General features: G+C 41.1%; 2 protein-coding genes across 2 annotated transcripts; one reads left to right on the top strand and one right to left on the bottom strand.

Annotated features, from left to right (window-relative positions):
* Positions 1-837: 837 nt before the first annotated feature.
* LOC121187164 (extracellular calcium-sensing receptor-like) lies at positions 838-3,650 on the bottom strand. Its single transcript, XM_041046304.1, has 5 exons — positions 3,381-3,650; positions 2,542-3,294; positions 2,228-2,455; positions 1,983-2,106; positions 838-1,831 (listed from the first exon to the last, which is right to left on the bottom strand). The coding sequence occupies exons 1-5, from the start codon at positions 3,633-3,635 to the stop codon at positions 933-935; spliced, it is 2,259 nt and encodes a 752-aa protein (XP_040902238.1). The 5' UTR covers positions 3,636-3,650; the 3' UTR covers positions 838-932.
* Positions 3,651-15,579: 11,929 nt separating this feature from the next.
* Positions 15,580-19,233, top strand: LOC121187486 (extracellular calcium-sensing receptor-like). The gene is made up of 10 exons (XM_041046746.1): positions 15,580-15,728; positions 15,824-16,127; positions 16,364-16,450; positions 16,552-16,659; positions 16,771-16,937; positions 17,101-17,578; positions 17,662-17,886; positions 17,999-18,122; positions 18,231-18,703; positions 18,793-19,233. Exons 1-10 carry the CDS (start codon positions 15,589-15,591, stop codon positions 19,231-19,233), a joined length of 2,547 nt encoding a protein of 848 aa, XP_040902680.1. The 5' UTR covers positions 15,580-15,588.
* The last annotated feature ends 1,286 nt before the right edge of the window (positions 19,234-20,519 follow it).

Genomic DNA, 20,519 nt, shown 5'->3' with positions numbered 1-20,519 from the left:
ACAATCACAAAAGGAGGGAAACTAGACAAAGACAAGACACACAAGGGCTACGACTTCAAAATAAAACAGGAAATACACAACCAAAACAAGAGTAACTTGACCAAAGAAACACAACCGGAACTACTAACAGCACTAAAGAAATTAAACTACCAAAGGATTCAGATCATGACAAAACTGTCGTAAGTTTAGTCAAGTAGATCCGAAATATCTTAATTAAGCACTATACAGAGGAGGAATTCTGTTCATCCAAACCAACATTTTTTTTAACTATTAATATGCACGCTTGTGGCTCATAGATTGTTGGCTCATTTCATGTATCACTGTTGTGTCCTTGAGCAAGACCTTTAACTCATAGCTTGCTTCAGTGGAGCTGTGCAACGGCCAACAGATGAGACTGTGGCCAGGTCTGAGGTGTGAATGTCTGTAGTTGGTTGGGTATTTACAGAGCACTCCTGCTAAAGAGAACCTGGCTCACAGTGGAATCTCCCTGAATAAATGAAGGTCAATATCTCTGTTTGCTATTTCATTATTTATGTTTTGGAGTAAACACAGAACAGCCTGTACTGAAACAGATGTCAAGTTTGAGCCCCATGCTTTTAATTAGTACAAGGAATTTAAGGTTGTGTGACAAAAGAGTATGTGATGAGTGCTTCTGTGCATGCTCTGGCTGTGTTATTTAAAATGAGGAAACACATGGTCATGGATGGTTTTGAATGTTTTGTCATTTACATGAAATAAAACAGATGCAGCGAACCATCTGTTTAATTATCAACCAAATTTACTGTAAAAGCAATTAGTACTGACAACAAATTTAAGACAGTCTGAACAGTATGCTCAGGTCACATCAAAAGTTAGGCCAAGCTACAAGCTGTGAAATGATATACTGTCCCTTCCTTCACTCTGATATCTAGATTTAATCGTGTTCATCATGATCATGTTTTCCCCATCAGATGTTTCTTTGTGTTCAGTTCAGGTTTGAAAACAATAATAAAGCATTTTGGAGCAAATATACAGAAAAGTAGCCCATAACTGGAGGCTAAGATAGCAAATATCTCCACAGCCACAGTGAACTTCCCAGGAGAGCTGACATAAGCTGGGATAAAGGTGATCCACACTGCACAGAATATCAACATGCTGAAGGTGATAAATTTGGCTTCATTGAAATTATCAGGCAGCTTTCGAGCCAAAAAAGCAAGGATGAAACACAGGGCAGCCAGGAGCCCTATGTATCCTAACACAGCCCAGAAGCCTACAGCTGAGCCTAAGGCACACTCAAGTATGATCTTCTCTTTGTAGTGGTTCATATTTTTGGAGGGAAAAGGAGGGTTGATTGTCAGCCAAAGTATACAAATCAAAACCTGTATGAGAGTGAAAGCCAGAACACTGAGTCTCTGCTGTGCAGGTCCAAACCATTTCATCACATTACTGCCTGGGAGTGTGGCCCTGAAGGCCATTAACACCACTATAGTTTTCCCCAGAACACAAGAGAGACACAGGACAAAGGTGATGCCGAATGCTGTGTGTCTCAGCATGCAGGACCACTCAGAGGGCCGGCCGATGAAGGTCAGAGAGCACAGGAAACACAGAGTCAAGGAGAAGAGCAGCAGGAAGCTCAGCTCAGAGTTGTTGGCCTTTACCAAGGGAGTGTCCTTATTGATCAAGAATAGAGTGGCCACAATTAAGGTAAGCAGTAAACCAAACAAAGTGAAAAATACAAATATTTTACCCATAACCTCTGTGAAGGAGAGGAACTCCACATTTTTCAGAACACATGCATCTCTGTTTTGATTGGACCAATACTCTTCAGGACACTTTTTGCATCCATTAGAATCTGTAATAGAAATATTGTTACTATTATTGTAATTTAAGTTCTTACATCCTAAAAACATAAATAAGAGACTGAACCATAGCAAACTTTAACATGATGCACAGTGAGCAAGCAAACAATCTGTAAGAACTGTCATATGTCAGGTTTGTGGCACCTGTGCTGTTGCTGATTTCTCCCTCTGCACATGGTATACAGTCATAGCAGCAGACAGGCTTTCCTTTCTGAAGCACTTTACGGGTTCCTGGACGACAGCTCTCACTGCACACTGACACAGGCAACTTTGAATGAAAGAAAAAGAAAAAGGTTTAGTTTTCTTAAACAATCATTCAAGAATCAAACCACATGGCCAAACTCTAGTCTTAAATAAATGTGTGTTTTACTGTTAATTAACATATTTGCCTCTGTCTTTCCTCCAGACCAAATTATGTCCTCAGTCTCAAGGACAAACTTCTGTCCTGGAGGCAGGGAAGCATCGTAGTAGCCCACAGGTTTGAAGTGGACAGTCCCGTCTGATCCACGCTGCCAGTTCACCACATCATACCGGGCCACAACTCCTCCGGTGCTGTCAAACCACACCTGGTCCCCATTCTTAATCGTGAAGTTCACTGTCTTTAGAGACTCTAAAACCTAAAAAGCAGGAAGACAGTACTGTGTGTCAGTATATTAATTTACAAAACTAATAAACTAACAGTTTAGTCATCGGTTCATTTTACCTGCCAGGGTGTAACCTTCACAGTCTTGTCACATCCCTGACTGCTTGAGCACTTCAGTATGCTGTGCACAGAGTAAGCTACAGCATAGATGGCTTTGTAGACATTACTGGAGAATCTCATTTCTGTCACATCATCATCATAATTTTTCAGATCAAGTAGATCATGGTTTTCTTTGCATGAAGCTGTTTCTGTCATGCTGTCATTTCTCTCATCACACTTAAACTCTCTCTCCCAGAAATCTCTGATTAAGAAATCATCCAGGCCACTGATATTGGCCTTTTGCACAGCAAACCCCAGTGAACCTCCCAGCACACTAAAGCTGGTAGGAGTCACAAGGCTGTCAGCAGTGGACCAGGCCTCCACACCGATGAACTGCAGGCCTGTGATGTTGTGCAGACTAAAATACTCTAGAAAAATGTTCATCTCTACATGGGCCAGGAAAGCCACAATGACCCGAGCAGTGCTCTTGCGGATCACATCTATCACTTTCTTCAGTTTTCCTGGTTCAGCTCTGTGAAATTTCTCTGTATACTCCACACACACACCTTCCACTTGAGCTGCAGCAAGGAAAATAGCCATGCCGTTGTTACCATAGTCACTGTCACTGTGCACTGCACCAACCCAGGTCCAGCCAAAGTGTTTTAACAGCTGGGCGAGGGCTTGGCTCTGGTAGAGATCACTGGCAACGGTTCGAAAGAAAGAGGGATATTCCTTCCTGTTGCTCAAACACTCACAAGTAGCTGAATGACTTATCTGAGAATACACAAAAGAGAGAAGCAGAGTCAACACAAAGCCAAGTCAGGAGAGTTTACACACTGATACACAGACATCCCTCTCACCACTGGTATTCTGAATGGTCCTGTAGTGCGTGTCAGAACAATGGATGAAGACGTTTCAGACTCCCCGATAATGGCATGAACAGCTGATTGACCAGAGCAGCTCTTTCCTGCAGTCCACTCATCGCCATTCATCAGGGCCATCACTGCACGCATCGAGGATAACGTTGAGCCACAATTGTCATAAATACGGTATCCGATAGAAACATTGGGAAGAAGAAAGTCACTTTTGTTTATTTCTTCTACTGCATAAATCATGGTCTGTGCAAATCGAAACTCCCTGAGGTTGACACTGAGACAAAAACAGCAAAATGAAAACTGTTCACTGTGACAAAACTCATCATTAATTGTTATCATCCAATGCACAAAATTACCGGGAACATGTCAGAGATGTTGGTTTCTCTGTAAAGGAAAGTGAAGTTTGGATGATTTGGCTGTGGATGGAAAAGGCTCCCCCAATCGTGACATCTCCCTTTTTAGCCAACAGAGGGAACTCCGGACTCCCCAGTATCTGACAGGAAGGAGCTTCCTCCTCTGCTGCTCCAGATGCCAACAGAAGCCCCACACAAACCAGTCCTGTTATCACTGGTGACATTTTCTACTCCCAGATCCTGATGAGCCACAGACACCAGGTCGCAGCCAAAGCCGACTTAAATGTGACATTTTATGACCTTAGCTGACGACAGGGCTCACGGGCCATTCACTAGCCAATCAGAGATAAGTGAGATAGAACAGACCTGATTGGGCCTCATGAAATTACTGTGCCACAGCAGGTGTAGTAACTCGTCACTTTGTAAATTAAGTTTTTTGTGCACAACATATGATAAACTATCAAATATGATGCACTGCTGTGGATTAAACTGTTCAAAAGTATTTGAATTAAGAAAAATAAGGGTTTTGCAATATTCGCCTTCAAAATTAAAACAAGTCAACATATCAATACTCACAACATAGTTCATACTGTAACATACTGCTGACAGTCAGACTGAGGCCATTCTTTAGTCAGTACTTTTACTTTGGATGCTCTAAAGATCCCCACTCCCCATACTGAACTGTTCTGTTGCTGAAATACAGTCAGCAGGGTAAGATGTTTAGTGATTTTCAAAAATCAGTGATTTTTATTTTGCAAACTGTACTCAACAAAGAGACAAGCAGGTAATGAGGCCTGTCACTGAAGAGACTGTTCAACCCACAAACTCCAAAAACTTCCTCATACTTTCAGCCAGAGACTTGGTTCAAGCTTTATATTTATCTTCTCCTTCTGCCACTTACATGTTAGTACTTTTTAGAAGTTAGTCACTTTTTGGTTGTGTTTGCAGTAAAGACAAGGCAATGCTATTAAGCCCACAGCCCCACAGTCTTTTTACTCTTGAATGTATTCAGCTACTCCTGCTTTAACTGAAATTAAGAAAAAAAAACTACTTTTGCAACTGAAGATTAAATAACACAACTTCTTAATTATAGCTGTTCATTTGATGCCAGTTTTTGAATGTACTCTCTCGTTTCTTCTTCCTTTTGTCTTTAGGGTCGAACTGTTTTTAGGGTTTAAGGGTTCCAGTCTACAACATAACTTATTCAACAGTTTTTTCTGTTTAATGCATTTGGAAATATCAACACAAACACTGATCAGACATCTTAAAATTACTAAAGTGGGATGATTTTTCACTTGTTCTATCATTTTCACTTTTATTTGAATACATCTGCACTGGCAATTAGGACCAAACTACGTACATAATAGAGGATTTAAATGTGGAAAAACTATATTTACACGTTTATATTTTTATCCAAAAAGGATTATAAATGATTGTGGTACACAAGTTTAATTTTCTTTTATCATAAGTATCACTTTTTATGGAATTCTGTATTTGGATGAGGGAATTAAAGTTACACTTTTGACAACTGATCAAAATAAACAAATCAACACACCTGATTTAGCGAAGCATTGGGCCATGTGATATTTAATTTGATGTTATTGTTGTTTTTCAGGCAAAGGGGTTATTAATAGCGGGCTGATATGCCTCTCAGGTCCTTTTTAATTAAAAAGAGATTGTTTGTATGTTTGCACAGATGCCTGTTAGTTTATGAAACACTTCAGGGCTCCCCAGAGTCTGCCATTTGGGAGATGATTTGGTAGGAACATGTGGTGAAGAGCAGGTGCTTTGTGCCTGACCACGACTTACACCTCAGGCTCTTCACACTCAAAAGCAAGCAAACAAACTAACAAACTCCCGCTAGAGTTCACAGTGTCTACAACCTGCCTCCACACCTCTCCCTGCAGCTCATACTGGAAAACTCCTGAACTGTTGCATCATGATCCCCTTAAGATCTCTACATGGGACCTTGAGGCCTTTGTCAAGACTCTTTGGGCCCTGGAGCCCAAAGTCTGACACTTTGGTTTGTCAATATGATGTTCACTTTTGAACTCAACAAACTTTAAAAAACAAAGAAAGACAGAGATCAAAAGTTTCTGGGAACGGGAATCAATTATTGATGTGATGTGTTAATGGTAGACAGAAGACATCCAGTTAGATGTCATATTAGATCAATTTGTAAAATATATTATGCAGGTTATAAGTGACAATAAATTAATAAGGTTATGACATATTTCACTGTTATAGTACACAGTCATGTAATTTAAAACATGTAATCAAAGTATGTGGCTATTGTAATAAGTTTTCAGGATCTCCTAAATTCCACTTCTATTCCCAAAAAAAGGAGAGTGTTTTGCATTTTGAATCACAACAACTATGAACCAAAGAAAACTTACAATTAAAAGGTACAGTTCATCAGATGGGTTGGCACAATGACAAAGCGGTTTGCACTGTCACCTCACAAGAAAAAGATCTAACCACAATCAAGAATCCAGAATCAAAGGCCACAAGGACCCAACCTTGCGGCCTTTGTGTTTATCTGTTCCCCCATGTTGTATCCTGTTTTCCATGTAATAGTGCATAACCGCACTGATTACTGGTGATCTATCTCTCTATCTGTCTGTGACGTGGCCAAAACAATGCAGTTCTCAAACCTTACACCCCTGTATGAATGTTGAACATCTCTTCTGGGAAGGCTGACCAGAAGATTTCTCAACCTGGCTGCATGAAATTTCTTTCATGAAACTTCTTTCACACCAAACTCAGATTTTCATGTACCTGGCTTCCTGCAGGACAGCACTGTCACGCTGAAAGAGGGAAGGGTTTTCACAAAAGTGTTGCCACAAAGTTGGAGGTGTTATTCCTAATCAGGGATACAGGTACCAAGAGGTACACTGTGAAATGACTTAAAACCTCAGTTAAAAAATTAATAAATGTGTATATATGTATGTATATGCGTGTGTGTGTATATATGTATGTATATGAGTGTGTGTGTGTGTGTGTGGCAGTGTGATGCATTTTTTTTATATTTTGGATTTTTATGATTACAGTAGTCAAAAACCCTCTAGCTACAGCAGCCTGACTGCACAGAACACACCTGAGCTGCAACACTTTTCCACCCCATGTAGAGACTGAACACATGCAAGGAGTAAGCAAACCAGCAGAAAAGTTTGAACAGACAGGTAAAAGTAACACAGACACATAGTTGCAAAGTTTCTGCCCCCCCTAGTGGCAGTAATATGACTTCAAACCAGATCAAAACTGGGGGGAAAAAAACAAGGAAATCCAATGATCAGCCCTGTTAACTACTTTTTGTCCTCACAACATAATTAAAACAAGAATACATGCACACTCACAATCTTTGCTTTGTGAACTAAGGAGTATAGCCATACCATGGACAATGCTGCCATCTCCTGGCCGTATTATGCAACAGCTGAAAAGCTGATGTAGATGATGTTGCCACCAATGAGTATTATGATGATTATTATAATTAAGAAACAGCAAGACATTCTATGTAATGCAGGGACAATCAAAATTAAAAGACAAAAGGTTGAGGTGCCAGTAATTTTAGAAACACCATAATGAGGATGCATACTGGCTCATGAGGGGTTCACATGTTTATTATACAGTTTCTAACTGGAACTAAATTATGTATTTTGTAAAACCCAAAAATCATTTTTAAAGCTAAACCAAAAGCAATGAAGAGAGGGTAGATTTTGCTCCATTCTGAACCACCTGGGGCAAGACAGTAACCTGACTACAATGCAATGCAGTGCAGATCAAAGTAGTGGCAAAGAGTAGCAGAAAACAGCTGTTGGAAAGCAAGTTAGAATTCTGTTAATACCAGAATCAGCTTATACACAGAGGATGATATTATGTGACCTTCAGAAATACAGAGTACACCTTCAGACTCCCAAAGTTTGTTTGTCAAAGCCCAGCAGAACCATAAGGACTTGAGGAAGGTCATCTTTTGTGATGAGTCCTTTTACTCTGCCAAGTACCTGGCAGTCTGTTGATTACATGGACACCTCGAGAGGCCCACAAGCCTGAGTGTCTCCGGCTTGAGGGCCTGACATTTGGCAGAGGATTGCTGATGATTTGGGGATATTTGTTGAAAGCCAGACAGCTTCATCTCTGCGAAAGACATATGAATATAAAAACATTTGAAGGTGTTTTTAGAGCAAAATCCGACTATGCTTCCCAGTGTCAATGGCCTATAGGGCTGCAGGATGATTATGTATGCCATATGAAATTAAACCCAAATTGTGAACATCCGGATGTAAACCCAGATGTAAAACACCTTTGAAATGTACTTTTATGCAATTAGACATTAGAGTTATAACTCGGTGAACAGAGCCAAGCTGTCTGACTTCTTGGGCCAGACTGAGATTGTAAGTAACATGATTCATTTTCACAATGTAGGCTTATTCTTTATTTTGTGTCATTATGACAATCAGGGCATGCACTCTGTGCAACGTGTTTCATCAGTTATGTTTAGATGGCATATACCTAAAATAAATAAGTTTGTCTTTCTGAAGCTAAATGATACGATCATCGTCTGAGGAACCATTTGAAACTCTGTCTCACCTTGTGATTGCCTTGAGAATCATGGTATTGCACGTTAAAACAAAACATCTAAATTGGAAACCCCAACAGAACCACTCGTAGCACTCAGGGTGTGTTGAACAGGTTCTGACATGCCAGATTTATCACATTTATCCTAAAGCTTCTATTTTATCCTTTTCAATATCAAACTAATTAACGTAGCTGGTACTGAATAATGATCCTGCTGTAGTCTGTTGCTAATTAATTTCAGTGGCTTGTTTTGAAAGAAGCAAGATCACCTTCCATTAAAACTCAAAATTAATTAACTTACAACACAACACCTGCTCAGCTCGTGTTTCATAGCCTCAGGCCCAGATGTCATCAGTCTTGTCGGAAACACTTGCTTGTCTTTGCTTGCCCAGCTGGCCCCTTTGTTCCCCCAGCCCCCTGGGTAAAAGACAAATTGGCAGGTTTTAGAATGACACCATGACGCCATACTTCCATAACATACACAATAACAAGTTTTAAGTGCTCCCCGAGTGTAAGTTACACTTCAGTGCATGTTGTTATTCATGACTGATTAAAATAAAAATAAAAAAAAAACACCGGGCTGGGTATTATTTTCCTAATGTACAAGTTCACAAACAAGTCACGATCCCCAAACACACACACACAGTGTGACTAGAAGTTACACTCTCATATCTTTATTTTATAATCAACATTTAAGAACAAATATGTTCTTCTGAGAGATGGTTAGACTTTGACCACTTTTGCCATTGGATTTTACAGTATGAACTGATATTTGTCTAGACAATCACAAGGACATATATCTACTGATTTCTCTTTGATTTCTATAAAGACACTGGGATTTCTTACACAAATTACACAAATACTAGCCTTGAGTTACAATTACTGTTGTAAGGCTAAAGCTTGAAGGGGCAAAAGGTTTGACAATGACAACTAGAAAAAGTAAAAGTTCTAATCTGAAAGATTGAAAGAACATATCTGTGGCAGTCCTTCAGCTAAACGTGCAATGGTAATGACACTCGTTTCGAAAACTAACCCAGACTTTCTTGATGGTGGTACTTTTAATTGTAGCCTGTTTTGTTCTGAGACTCTTTAGAGAACCATCGAAGCAGGAATGAGAAGTTTGAGTGGTGCAACATTAAAACTTTAGAGTATGTAGGCCATCATTCAACATCTTTGTTCTTACAATAAACCTTCTTTGTGAGTCATGATCAGATTTTTTAAAAATGAACATCAATATGAAAACATTAAAGCTGTGAAACTCATGCAATACTAAAACAATGAACAAGAAGGGAATTGGTTTCCACAGAGCATACAAAGCTTGAATGAATGAATAATTTAATGACTGAACAGAACAGACAAGGAGTTTCAGATATTTATTTTTCTTTGCTTGGAGATTGCTAGATCTGAAAGGCCAAGGATGTGCCATCTGAGCAACAGAGGAGAATAAAAACAAATCAAAGCTTCAGTCGATTCAAAATCCTGTCCTGTGTATCTGTTTAATTTTCAGATTCCGTGGACTTCACACTCCTTCAGTTGTCTGATAAAGACAAAGGTTATTAGTTATTTTACGGCTATTTGCCTCACTTGATTGTGGCAGAACACACAGGAAACATAAGGAGAGTGGGGCATTACACCGTGTGCATCAAAGGTCCATGGCCGAATGGAACCTGGGGATGTTTCAGTTACATGGTATGTAACTACCAGAATGTCCCTTTTAAGGCATTTTTGCAGGAGAAAATATGGTGCTATCAAAAGACTGCTCTGAATGTAAGTTGTATTTACTTGAACAGCAATCTGACTTACTTGATAAAACCATGAAAACCAATTGCTTCGAAAAAAGCAAGTACTTCAGCAATCTAAGTGCCTCAAATATCTATACAGGAATGAAAAACAATCTCCTAAAATAATCTGAATTGCAATTAAACATAATAAATCAAGGTAATAACACAGTTGAAAGTTCAATTATATTGTTTTTTTTCTCCCATTCTTTATATCAACTGTCTTTTTAAAGATAGACTTCAGTGACATCCACAAACACAGCTTTAATACGGTAATATCAATAATACAGTAAACACAGCTTTAAAATTGTAATAACAGTTCATAGACCACCCTTGATAAAGAACCAACACGCTGACAAGTGCACTTTTGTATCCCTGAACATTATTACTCAAAAATCACTAAATAAAAAGAATATATATGTATATATATATGCCGACAAGTGCAAAGTGGCTTCATTCAATGAAGCCACTCATGAACAAGTGAGATTTGCCAAATGTCACCACTCGTACATTTGCATTCTAACTCAACAAGAGATTTTTACGACTTTGAAATTTTGGTGGGAGTTTGTTGTCTCCCAAGCCAAGCATCACTCTTTGAATGAATGTTTTTCATTGCTTTAGGGTAGTCCAAATGTAACACATGTAACAGTCCAAACAAGAAGCAAAGTGCCTCAGTTAGATTCTGGAGATCATCCATTACAATACCTCCCTCAACAATGATGCCAGTAGACACTGGGTGAAGGTGGTGCTGATTTGGAGTGAGCTGCACATCTTCACGGGCAACAGTCAGAACCCCCGACAGATACTTCTGCCCAGGTCTCAGCAGTGTCAAAATCCTGTGGTGAAACCAAACAATAACATTACAACAGGGAAACGCTGTAAATTATCACCATTTCATCTGTCCTGTCGACACTCCCGATGATCATTTTCATAGTGAGACAACATGATCAATATCTATTTTTGTTTCTGTATGTCCAATAGCTCTTAACATTGCGGCTAAGCTCAGCGCAAACAATGACAGTGGATAGAAGTTAGTGGCATACTCAGTAAAAGCGAATAAAATATTCATTGCCATGATTAACACTAAGCTAAGCTAAGTTGCGATGCTAACAGCTGGAAGCCAGCCACCGGACTATATCAGCCTAGAAAACATCACAGATTTTTTGAGGCATTTCTGCTTTATTTGATAGTGACAGCAGAGAGACAGAAAAAGCAGAGGGGTGAGAGGAGGAAACACGCACCAAAGCACTCCTTCCAAATCAAACTCTACCAGGGGAACCACCAGACAAATCAAATGCATCTGCATTTAAAACACAAGTAGCAGTAATAGTGGATGATGAACAAATTAAGCTCTAGATAATGCAGCATTAAAAAGCTACAGAACAAAAATGTCTGTGAAAGTCTATACCAAACAAGACTCACTGCATTATTTTAAGAAACAATCCACAGCTGTAACAGTGAGTAGCAACATAAGTTCTACAGGGGTTGTAGGTTTTACTTATATTGTATCATATGTACTGTATATTTCTCAGGACAATCCATCTGAGTTCATCAGTGGAGGTGAGTTGGATGCCTGTGCTGTGATCATCAGCAACAGCTCTTGCAGAAATCAGTCTCTCCTTACTTTCATCAGGAAGAGAAGTTCTTCAAGGCCAAAAACTAGCTGCACGCCATCACAACGCACCCCCACTCCTGGCGACTAATTTGGTAGTCGATTAGTCTAAAATTTAAATTTAGACTAGTCGACTTGTCTAAAACTAAAAAAACACCAACAATTTAATCGAAACGGTCCGAAAAAAAATACTGCATGTACGCGGGAGGCATTTGAATTTCTGGAGATTGGGGCTGCCCCTGGCTGTGGGTGGCTGCATAACATCTTCGACGCTACAGTTAATCAGCATTGTACATTGATAAAATATTAACAATTAGTTTAACAGACTATCGTTTCTTTTTAAAACAGCAGAGGTGGAGGTCATGATTTAAACATACTGTAGACAGTAAAACTGCACCTTGTAAAACAACTTAGACCCAAAAAGCACATTTTCTTAAACCCGACGCTAACTTCTGCTAGCGTTAGCGGTTAGCATCCGCCGCTAGCACCTGCTACCCAGCTCACCACAACGGCTCGTCGCAGCATAGCCCTCGAGGCTCCCGTTACCGGTGACGGCCAGGTAACAGTCGACCAACAGTCGTAGCAGTTAAATCATATTAACAGACAAACGTGCTTGATAACTTACCTTATTTTTCTTTCAAAAGATTAACAAGACGCCGCAAAAGTCGAGTCAGGAGACGGCCTGTGTGCCCCGGCCTGTGTGCTGGACAGGTACGCTGCTGCGCGGGAGAGACTGAATGTTGCTACAGCGCATGCGCACGTCCTCTTCTCGAATGCGCAGCGGCAGTGGGACTGTGCTGGCTAGTAACTGTTGCCGCCATCTTAACGCTAAATAAAGTAATCTTAACTCTAAACACTAAGTGTTTTGCGTTTTTCACCATGCAAGTAACTGTTACTTCATAAATACCAGCCATAAGTGCATATTATTGATAACCTAGTAAAGTTAACTAATGTATGTACGTCAGGGTAGCTGTTGGACTTTACAGTGTATTACCTGTATTGTGCTAATGAGCAAGCAGGTGGGGTAGACCAAAGATGGGAATTAGTTGGAAGACATTAACCGTCTACAGCTTCCACTCTAAGCTGCCAACACCATAGATCCACGAGAGATCAGTGCGAGAACTGCACAATGCTGAACTGCTAAACTAGTAAACAAAGGTGTAGACACTTAACAGGGGCACAAGAGATATTTTTCCAAACAAGATGTGTGCGCCCCATGTTGATTCCGGCTGATAAATACGCAGCATACTAGCAGTTGAAACTATCTCTTAAATTCAGTCCCTCTCTGGCTCCCTTTGAATCTGCAGACACTTTGGATGGATCATCAGGATGATATATACCAGAGTATCTCTACCATATAGGTTGTTTTGTGTGAAATATGGAATGGAAAATTAAGGAAAATGTAATAAGCACTTGCAGAGGGAACTAAGTTTTAGCAAATTTTGGTTTGGTCTGCATATTTTGTGAATTGCTTTCAGGAGTTTCAGGAGTGTTTCTTTGAGGAGGACCAGGTTCAGGTCAGCTTTTCTCTTCTGCTGATGAAGAGAATCTGCAAGAGTCTCTTTGAGGGCAACTGAGGGACTTCTTGGACTCCTCCAATAAGTTTTTGCATTTGCAGCCACAGAGGCTGACCTCCCAGGACCCTAAAGGACTCCTTCTTCAGTGTAGTGACCTTCTTAACCACAGGGGTGCAACCACAGGGCTGCACAGGGAACGTTTTGTCTTCTGGCTGAAAAAACTGGCTGTCTCTGCTGGTTTGGATTTCACATTCTCCCTCAACGCTGATACTGAGGAAATGAATTGGCTTGAGAGTCACTATAAGTCAAAATAAATCCATAAACAAGCAAAAGTATTGAACTGACTCATGATATTCTCTCATTTTTTCTTCTCCAACTCTCTGTGCCTATTCTTCATTCTGTTATCTGTCTTTTTCATTGTGTTTTTTCCCATTTATTGTCTGTCTGTCCATCTATCTGTCTGCGTGTCTCTATAATATCTTAACTTGTGCTTAACGTCAGTCTGCTCATCGTATCACGCTTGTTGACTCACTCACAGCTGTTTGTATCTCACTGTTAGAACCTGTAATTCTCAGTGCTCCCTCAAAATGACCATCTGTCTGTTTTCTTTTTCCATCCATCTTTTTGTCAGTTTGCCTGTCTGCACATCTACATCTTCACAAAATACAGTGTAACACCCAATACTCAGGGGCTTCAATTATCTGGAAACAGACATCCCTGTGAGGACAACTGTGATACAATTGCAGTCTCATTATTGTTCACTTCTAATCAGCTTGTTTTCAGAAACAGTGAAACTCTCCCCTGAGAGTATAAAATGCCTTGAGTCTAAAATCTTGTTTAAGGCTTACTAACAATAAAAGGAAACCACTGCATCACAATACTGAGCTTTCTCTTAGTGCATGTCTGTCCTTCCTCTTCTGAGCGTCACACAGGGACATATTAAGTGGATAAGGAAACCTATATGACCTGAGGCAGCCCAACATACAGCATGTAATATTCACTTCATACTCTGTGGTGCTCTGTTTTGTAGCCTGCGGGGTTTGCCTAGTAATGATATGCACAACACCCTAATGACTCATTAATCTTGCCATATTAAACCTGTTTAACCCCACAGAAGGATACGTTATGTAAGAACAAGGAAAAAATCCCCCCCCCCCCCCCCAAAAAAAATTAAAAACATCAAAGCAAAAGTTCTGAGACAAATTTTTCTGGATTCTGGTGAAGCCGTCATTTGAGAGCAAATAACTACATAACAGTTTCATTATATGTTAGGTAAAACTGTAATGTAATGTGCTCCCATTAGCCATTACATCAGTTTTACCTGACATACACTCTGAATCACATTAAATCTACATTCGAAAACAATACAATCACACAAGTCTTTCCGTATATCGCAGTGAACAATATTTGTGAAGTTTTCATCTTTCGATATGTTTGATACGACTGTGAAGCTTTCCACTCACTGAGTAGTTCACTGTGTGCTTCATGTTTGTGTGTGTGTGTGTGTGTGTTAGAAAGATGTGTAACTTCATTTAGCAGCCCCCTGGTGACATCGGCCTACTGTCTGCCTCTTCACATCACTGATGGATGAGTTAGGCCTAGTCAGGCATGACACTGTGACATGACACAGCTCTTGTCTTTTTCCATTTTACTCAAGTGCTCACTCCAGTTCCTTGTTATTGTTGTTACTCACTGTGAAACTGGGGGCTCTTTTTCCATTGATCAGAAGCCCAGGGGAAATAAAGTCAATCTGACAGTTGTGATATAGGGTAGAAAGCATATATAGGCTACAGGGCAGTATCTCTTACTTGACACTGAGGACCGGAGGCTTGTCTGTGCTGTGTTGATGCTATGAAGACACAGCACTCTGGAAGTGTTTCATTTCTTTATTTCTTTATACAAACTCAGGTTGATTAGGTGCTTTTCACAAATTTGTTTGAGTTAAAGGGAATTTACCTGTTTTGACTGTACTAGTGACTTTGTGCTCCTACGGTTCTGCAGATACTGTGCTTGTCTGAATGGGCTCATCATGAATTTTCTGTGCACTTGCTCTTGCTTGTTCTTGACCACAGACAAATTGTTTGGTGCTTTGTCAGCTTACAGGGTAGTTGTTTGGCTCACGATTTGCTGTTTGCATTGGTTATCCAAACATCCGTTATCTGAATAGGCACAGACACAGTCTATATTTGGTGTCAAAGATATATGCTGACATAGCTTAAAGAAAGAATGAATCATTTTTGGATGAGATCGCCAGAGTACAGTCTTTTATGGAGAAGGACTGAGTTTGTGCTTTTGGGTCTCCTGTGGTGTGGGATTTTCCCCTACTACTCCCACCAAGACCACAACCAACAGTGCAAAATGATCCCAGGTTCTATGCCCCTACCAGTGCTGGAGAAAAAGGGGGATATTATCTTGGGGGGACTCTTCTCACTTCATGACATGGTGGTGGAGCCCAGTCTGTCCTTCACCTCTATGCCTCCTCCTACACAGTGCACCAGGTAAGCTGTTTTTAGCAAGTCCTCAAATTTCTAGACCTGCAAAGTTGGCACAAATCCCGCTTCCACAGTTCAGTTCATCCAGGTTTTTCTTCCAGATTTAACTTTCGGACGTTCCGTTGGATGCAAACTATGATCTTTGCTATCGAGGAGATCAACAAAGATGGCAGGCTCCTTCCCAACATCACACTGGGTTATAGGATATATGATTCATGCAGCACACCCTACCAGGCTCTGAAGGCTGCCATGGAGTTAATGGGAACTGAGAAGAGTTCAGGGGCTGAAGGACAGACACAGAGTGAAGACACCTGTCGTGGGACCGTACCAGCCGTGATAGGAGATGGAGGTTCTACTCAGTCTCTTGTAGTGGCCCGTTTCCTGGGAGTCTTCCATGTGCCACAGGTAAATTAGTCATAGCTACTCATCAGTGGTATATCAGTCATTTACTGTGCGTTACGGCCATTGGGCAGGGCAGAGATGAGTTGCTTTTTTGCTGCAATATTTTTTGTTGTCACTACCTCTCGGGAGGGCAAATTCAATGCACACCTGCTTTAACCTTTGGGTTCTGTGAGTTAAGTCCAGTTGGCTGATTTAATTGATCTGTCAATGAATTACTATGTGTGTTTTCTTCCATTCAGGTTAGTTATTTCTCCAGCTGTGCCTGTCTCAGTGACAAAAAGGAGTTTCCTGCCTTTTTAAGGACCATGCCCAGTGACTTCTTCCAGGTTAGAGGCAGCAAACACTCTTTCATATTACTCATTATGTGCTGCAACCTCTCTCAGTCATTTCTGAGACAATATAAATCATTCTCTCTTTTTCCTTATAGGTAGATGCACTAATACAACTTGTCAAGCATTTTGGCTGGACTTGGATAGGTGTGATTGCAGGGGATGATGCCTATGGCCGTGGTGGGGCAAATATCTTTGCTGATAAGGTGGGTCACACATCCATAAATGAAGAATGTAATCATTGTAAATTGCCATTTGCAAATTTCAATCTATAGCTTCTTGAAAACCTTCTCCTATCTCCTCTTCTGCTTTCTTAGGTTAGAGAGTTAGGTGCTTGCGTTGCCCTCCATGAGATCATCCCTAAGAACCGAGCACAGGCGGCAATTTCATCCGTTGTTTCCAAGATCCGCTCCTCTGGGGCTCGGGTGATTTTAGTGTTTGCTGTGGAACAAGACGCAGCAGCATTGTTTGATGAAGTACTCAGGCATGATGCTTTCAGCTGTTCAGAATCTTACACAATACTAGAGCATTTATGATATGATGAAAACTCACTTTTCTTATATTTTAACTGATGCAGGTTTTGTGGCATTGAATTTCTGATGTGTATATCAGTGCAAAAATGGCATCTGCATATCTCTTGAATTTAGACAGGGACTCACTGGGATACAGTGGCTGGCCAGTGAGGCGTGGATCACAGCTGCTGTCCTCTCCACCCCCAAAGAGTACCACCACATCCTCCAGGGTTCCATGGGGTTTGCCATTCGACAAGCACGCATCCCTGGATTGCAAGAGTTTCTGCTTCGCCTGCATCCCACAAGCCCAGATGCCCATGCAGATCCTTTCCTGAGACCTTTCTGGGAAGAGGTGTTTCAGTGCAGCCTAGGTTTGCTGGCTGAAGGTCAGGAACTTAATGTTAAAGGAAAACGTCCATGCTCTGGAGCAGAAGACCTGAGGACTGTAACAAATATCTATTCAGATGTGTCACAGCTAAGGATTTCTTACAATGTCTATAAGGCTGTGTATGCCATTGTCCATGCACTCAAGGCCATGAGAAACTGTGCGAAAGGAAAAGGTCCATTTCCTCTGCAGACCTGTCCAGATGTAGATAATATACAGCCATGGCAGGTATCATCTCATATGTATGCTAAAATATGGTTTATAGATCTTGGTATTACTACAAGATAAACATAAGCACCCTCTTCCCTTAGCTGCTTCATTACATAAAGCAGGTGGAATACTTGAACTCATTTGGTGATGAAATCAAGTTTGATGAGAATGGCGACCCTGCAGCCATGTATGACCTGGTTAACTGGCAGCTGAGCCCGAGCGGAGAAATGGAGTTTGTGACTGTTGGTAAATTTGATGAGATGACCGGAAAAGAAAAACTCCAGATCCAGGAACGCAGAATTGTATGGAATGGCAACCAAACCAAAGTAGGGATCTCAATCTAGAATAAAATAATGTTTTGTGGATTGTACTTTGTGAAATAATATTTACATTATGCAAATTGTGACCAGTGTAGTATGTGTTCTCTCTTTTGCTTAGGTTCCCTTGTCAGTATGCAGCAGCATTTGTCCCCCAGGCACAAGGAAGGCAATCAGACCTAACTTCCCTATCTGTTGCCATGACTGTGTGGTTTGTACAGCTGGGGAGATTAGCAATCAGACTGGTGAGGAAAGACTACTTGTCTACACTATGGTTTAGGTTCTGACCCACTGTTCAGTTCCAGTGGAAGAGCCACACTATAGCAGCTAAGTCCTTCTTATCTTTCCTTTAGATGCCATAGAGTGTGTACGCTGCCTGCCGGAGTTCTGGTCCAGCGCTGACAGGACAGCCTGTATCCCCAAAGAGGTGGAGTTCCTCTCCTTTAGCGACACTATGGGCATCACCCTGATGGCTATTTCACTTATTGGCTCCTTCTGCACGTGCGTTGTGGTCTTCATATTTTCCTGTCACAGAAGCACCCCCATCGTCAGGGCCAACAACTCCGAGCTGAGCTTCCTGCTGCTCTTCTCCTTGACTCTGTGTTTCCTGTGTTCTCTGACCTTCATCGGCCGGCCCTCTGAGTGGTCCTGCATGCTGAGACACACAGCCTTTGGGATCACCTTTGTCCTCTGTATCTCATGTATTCTGGGGAAAACAATCGTGGTGCTAATGGCCTTCAAGGCCACACTACCAGGCAGAAATATCATGAAATGGTTTGGGCCTAAGCAGCAAAAAGCAATCATTATCTTTTGCACACTTGTCCAGGTAAGGATTTTGAACTCTTTTAGCGCTTTGAAAAGTTGGAGGAGTGTGTATTTAAATATTTGAAAAAAGTCATATTTCTTTTTATCCAGGTAATCATCTGTATAGTGTGGCTGGTTGTTGCTCCCCCCACTCCACGCCAACTGATGCCACGTGAGAGCGCCATCATCATTCTCTTGTGTGACGAAGGTTCACCCGTAGCATTTGCTCTGGTGCTGGGCTACATTGGCCTGCTGGCCTGTCTCTGCCTTGTCTTGGCCTTCCTAGCAAGGAAACTCCCAGACAACTTCAACGAGGCCAGACTCATCACTTTCAGCATGCTCATCTTCTGTGCCGTGTGGGTAGCCTTTATCCCCGCCTACATCAGCTCTCCGGGGAAGTACTCCACAGTCACCGAGGTGTTTGCTATCTTGGCCTCTAGTTATGGACTGCTGGGCTGCATCTTTGCACCAAAGTGCTACATAATCCTACTAAGGCCAGAAAAGAACACGAGGAAACACCTGATGTCCAAAGCTACCACTGACAAATTTTAGGAGAATACGTTAATTCCATTCACATCGTATGCACCTGCTCTGTTCCAGATGAATAAAAACTCCCTTCATTTGAAAGTGTGGTTGAAAAAAAAGGGTGTGTGTAAGTGGTGGCAGAGAAAAAGTATATGAAACTTCCTGTCCTCGAACATTAACACTTACATTTTACCACCAGATGGTAGTAGTGCACTATCATTCATTATGCCCCATCCGTGCACAACCATGCTGCCACACACCGTTATTCTTAACAATAACTTTTCCCAATTATTTGATTTAATTTCATTCTATGTTTTGTTCATTAATTTGGTCAGTGAAGTACGTCAGTAGGAACAGGCAGTATGATCACAAAAGCAAGACCCACCCCCCCCCCCCCCCACCTCTGCAATCATGGTCATAGTCAACACTTAACAAAAAACATGGAAAAACCATGTTTTTATTGGAACAAATGATTTTATTTTTCCAGTGACATGACAGTCCTTTGACATCCTCAGTGGAAATGTGATGACAGCCCAGGGTTGGATCTGAATGGGATTTGGCAGCAGTGTCCGTGCTGATTTGACCTGAGATAGAGTGATGGGGCCCAGGGTCTCTGAGGTATGCTTAGTGGAAATCCCTGCTGTCATTGGTTAATTAAATCCTCATACTCCAGAGGCCTTTACATATAAGCATCACGCCTGACTGTTCCCTACAATAACAAACTAAAACGTCAGACATTTTTCCGACTGTCCACAGCTGCTCTCTGGCTAACATTGATTATCCACCACTGATTGATTTGTTGTTCCTCCCAAGACAGAGGAATACATTGGAAGATGGAGAGATGTTGGCTCTGAGCCTCTATCAGGGGCACACAGGGGTGGGAGGGGCAGATGGACAGCAGTGTTTTATTGACACTGTATTACTCAATTTACATATATTATAAGACAGTGGATTGATTTCTGCTCACAGTGCACAGCCTGTCTCTGTTTCATTTCAGAGTGTAATCCCTCAGATCATCACACTATTTGCTTGATTTAATTAAGGAAACCAGAATAGATCATCTTCATTCGAGGGTTAAATAATTAATTTGGTTTGAAAGAGAGAAGTGTGCAGTAATTTCTTCAATAAAATGAACGAGCCCTCAAATTACAGGCAAACAGACGTAAAAAGAAGCCTGTCACGGCTGTGGAAAATGTGTGAGCGAATGCATAGAATAGGCCCAGAATTCACAGAAATCCTATAAATTCCTAGAAAGGATATGTTGAGACACGATGACATAGGTTCGCTGACAACACAGGAGGGGAACTGAAAGC

This window comes from Toxotes jaculatrix, chromosome 9 (assembly GCF_017976425.1).
Source record: "Toxotes jaculatrix isolate fToxJac2 chromosome 9, fToxJac2.pri, whole genome shotgun sequence".
NCBI lineage: Eukaryota > Metazoa > Chordata > Actinopteri > Toxotidae > Toxotes > Toxotes jaculatrix.
Note: the sequence above shows the minus strand (reverse complement) of the source record. Positions and strands in the feature narration are given on the sequence as shown.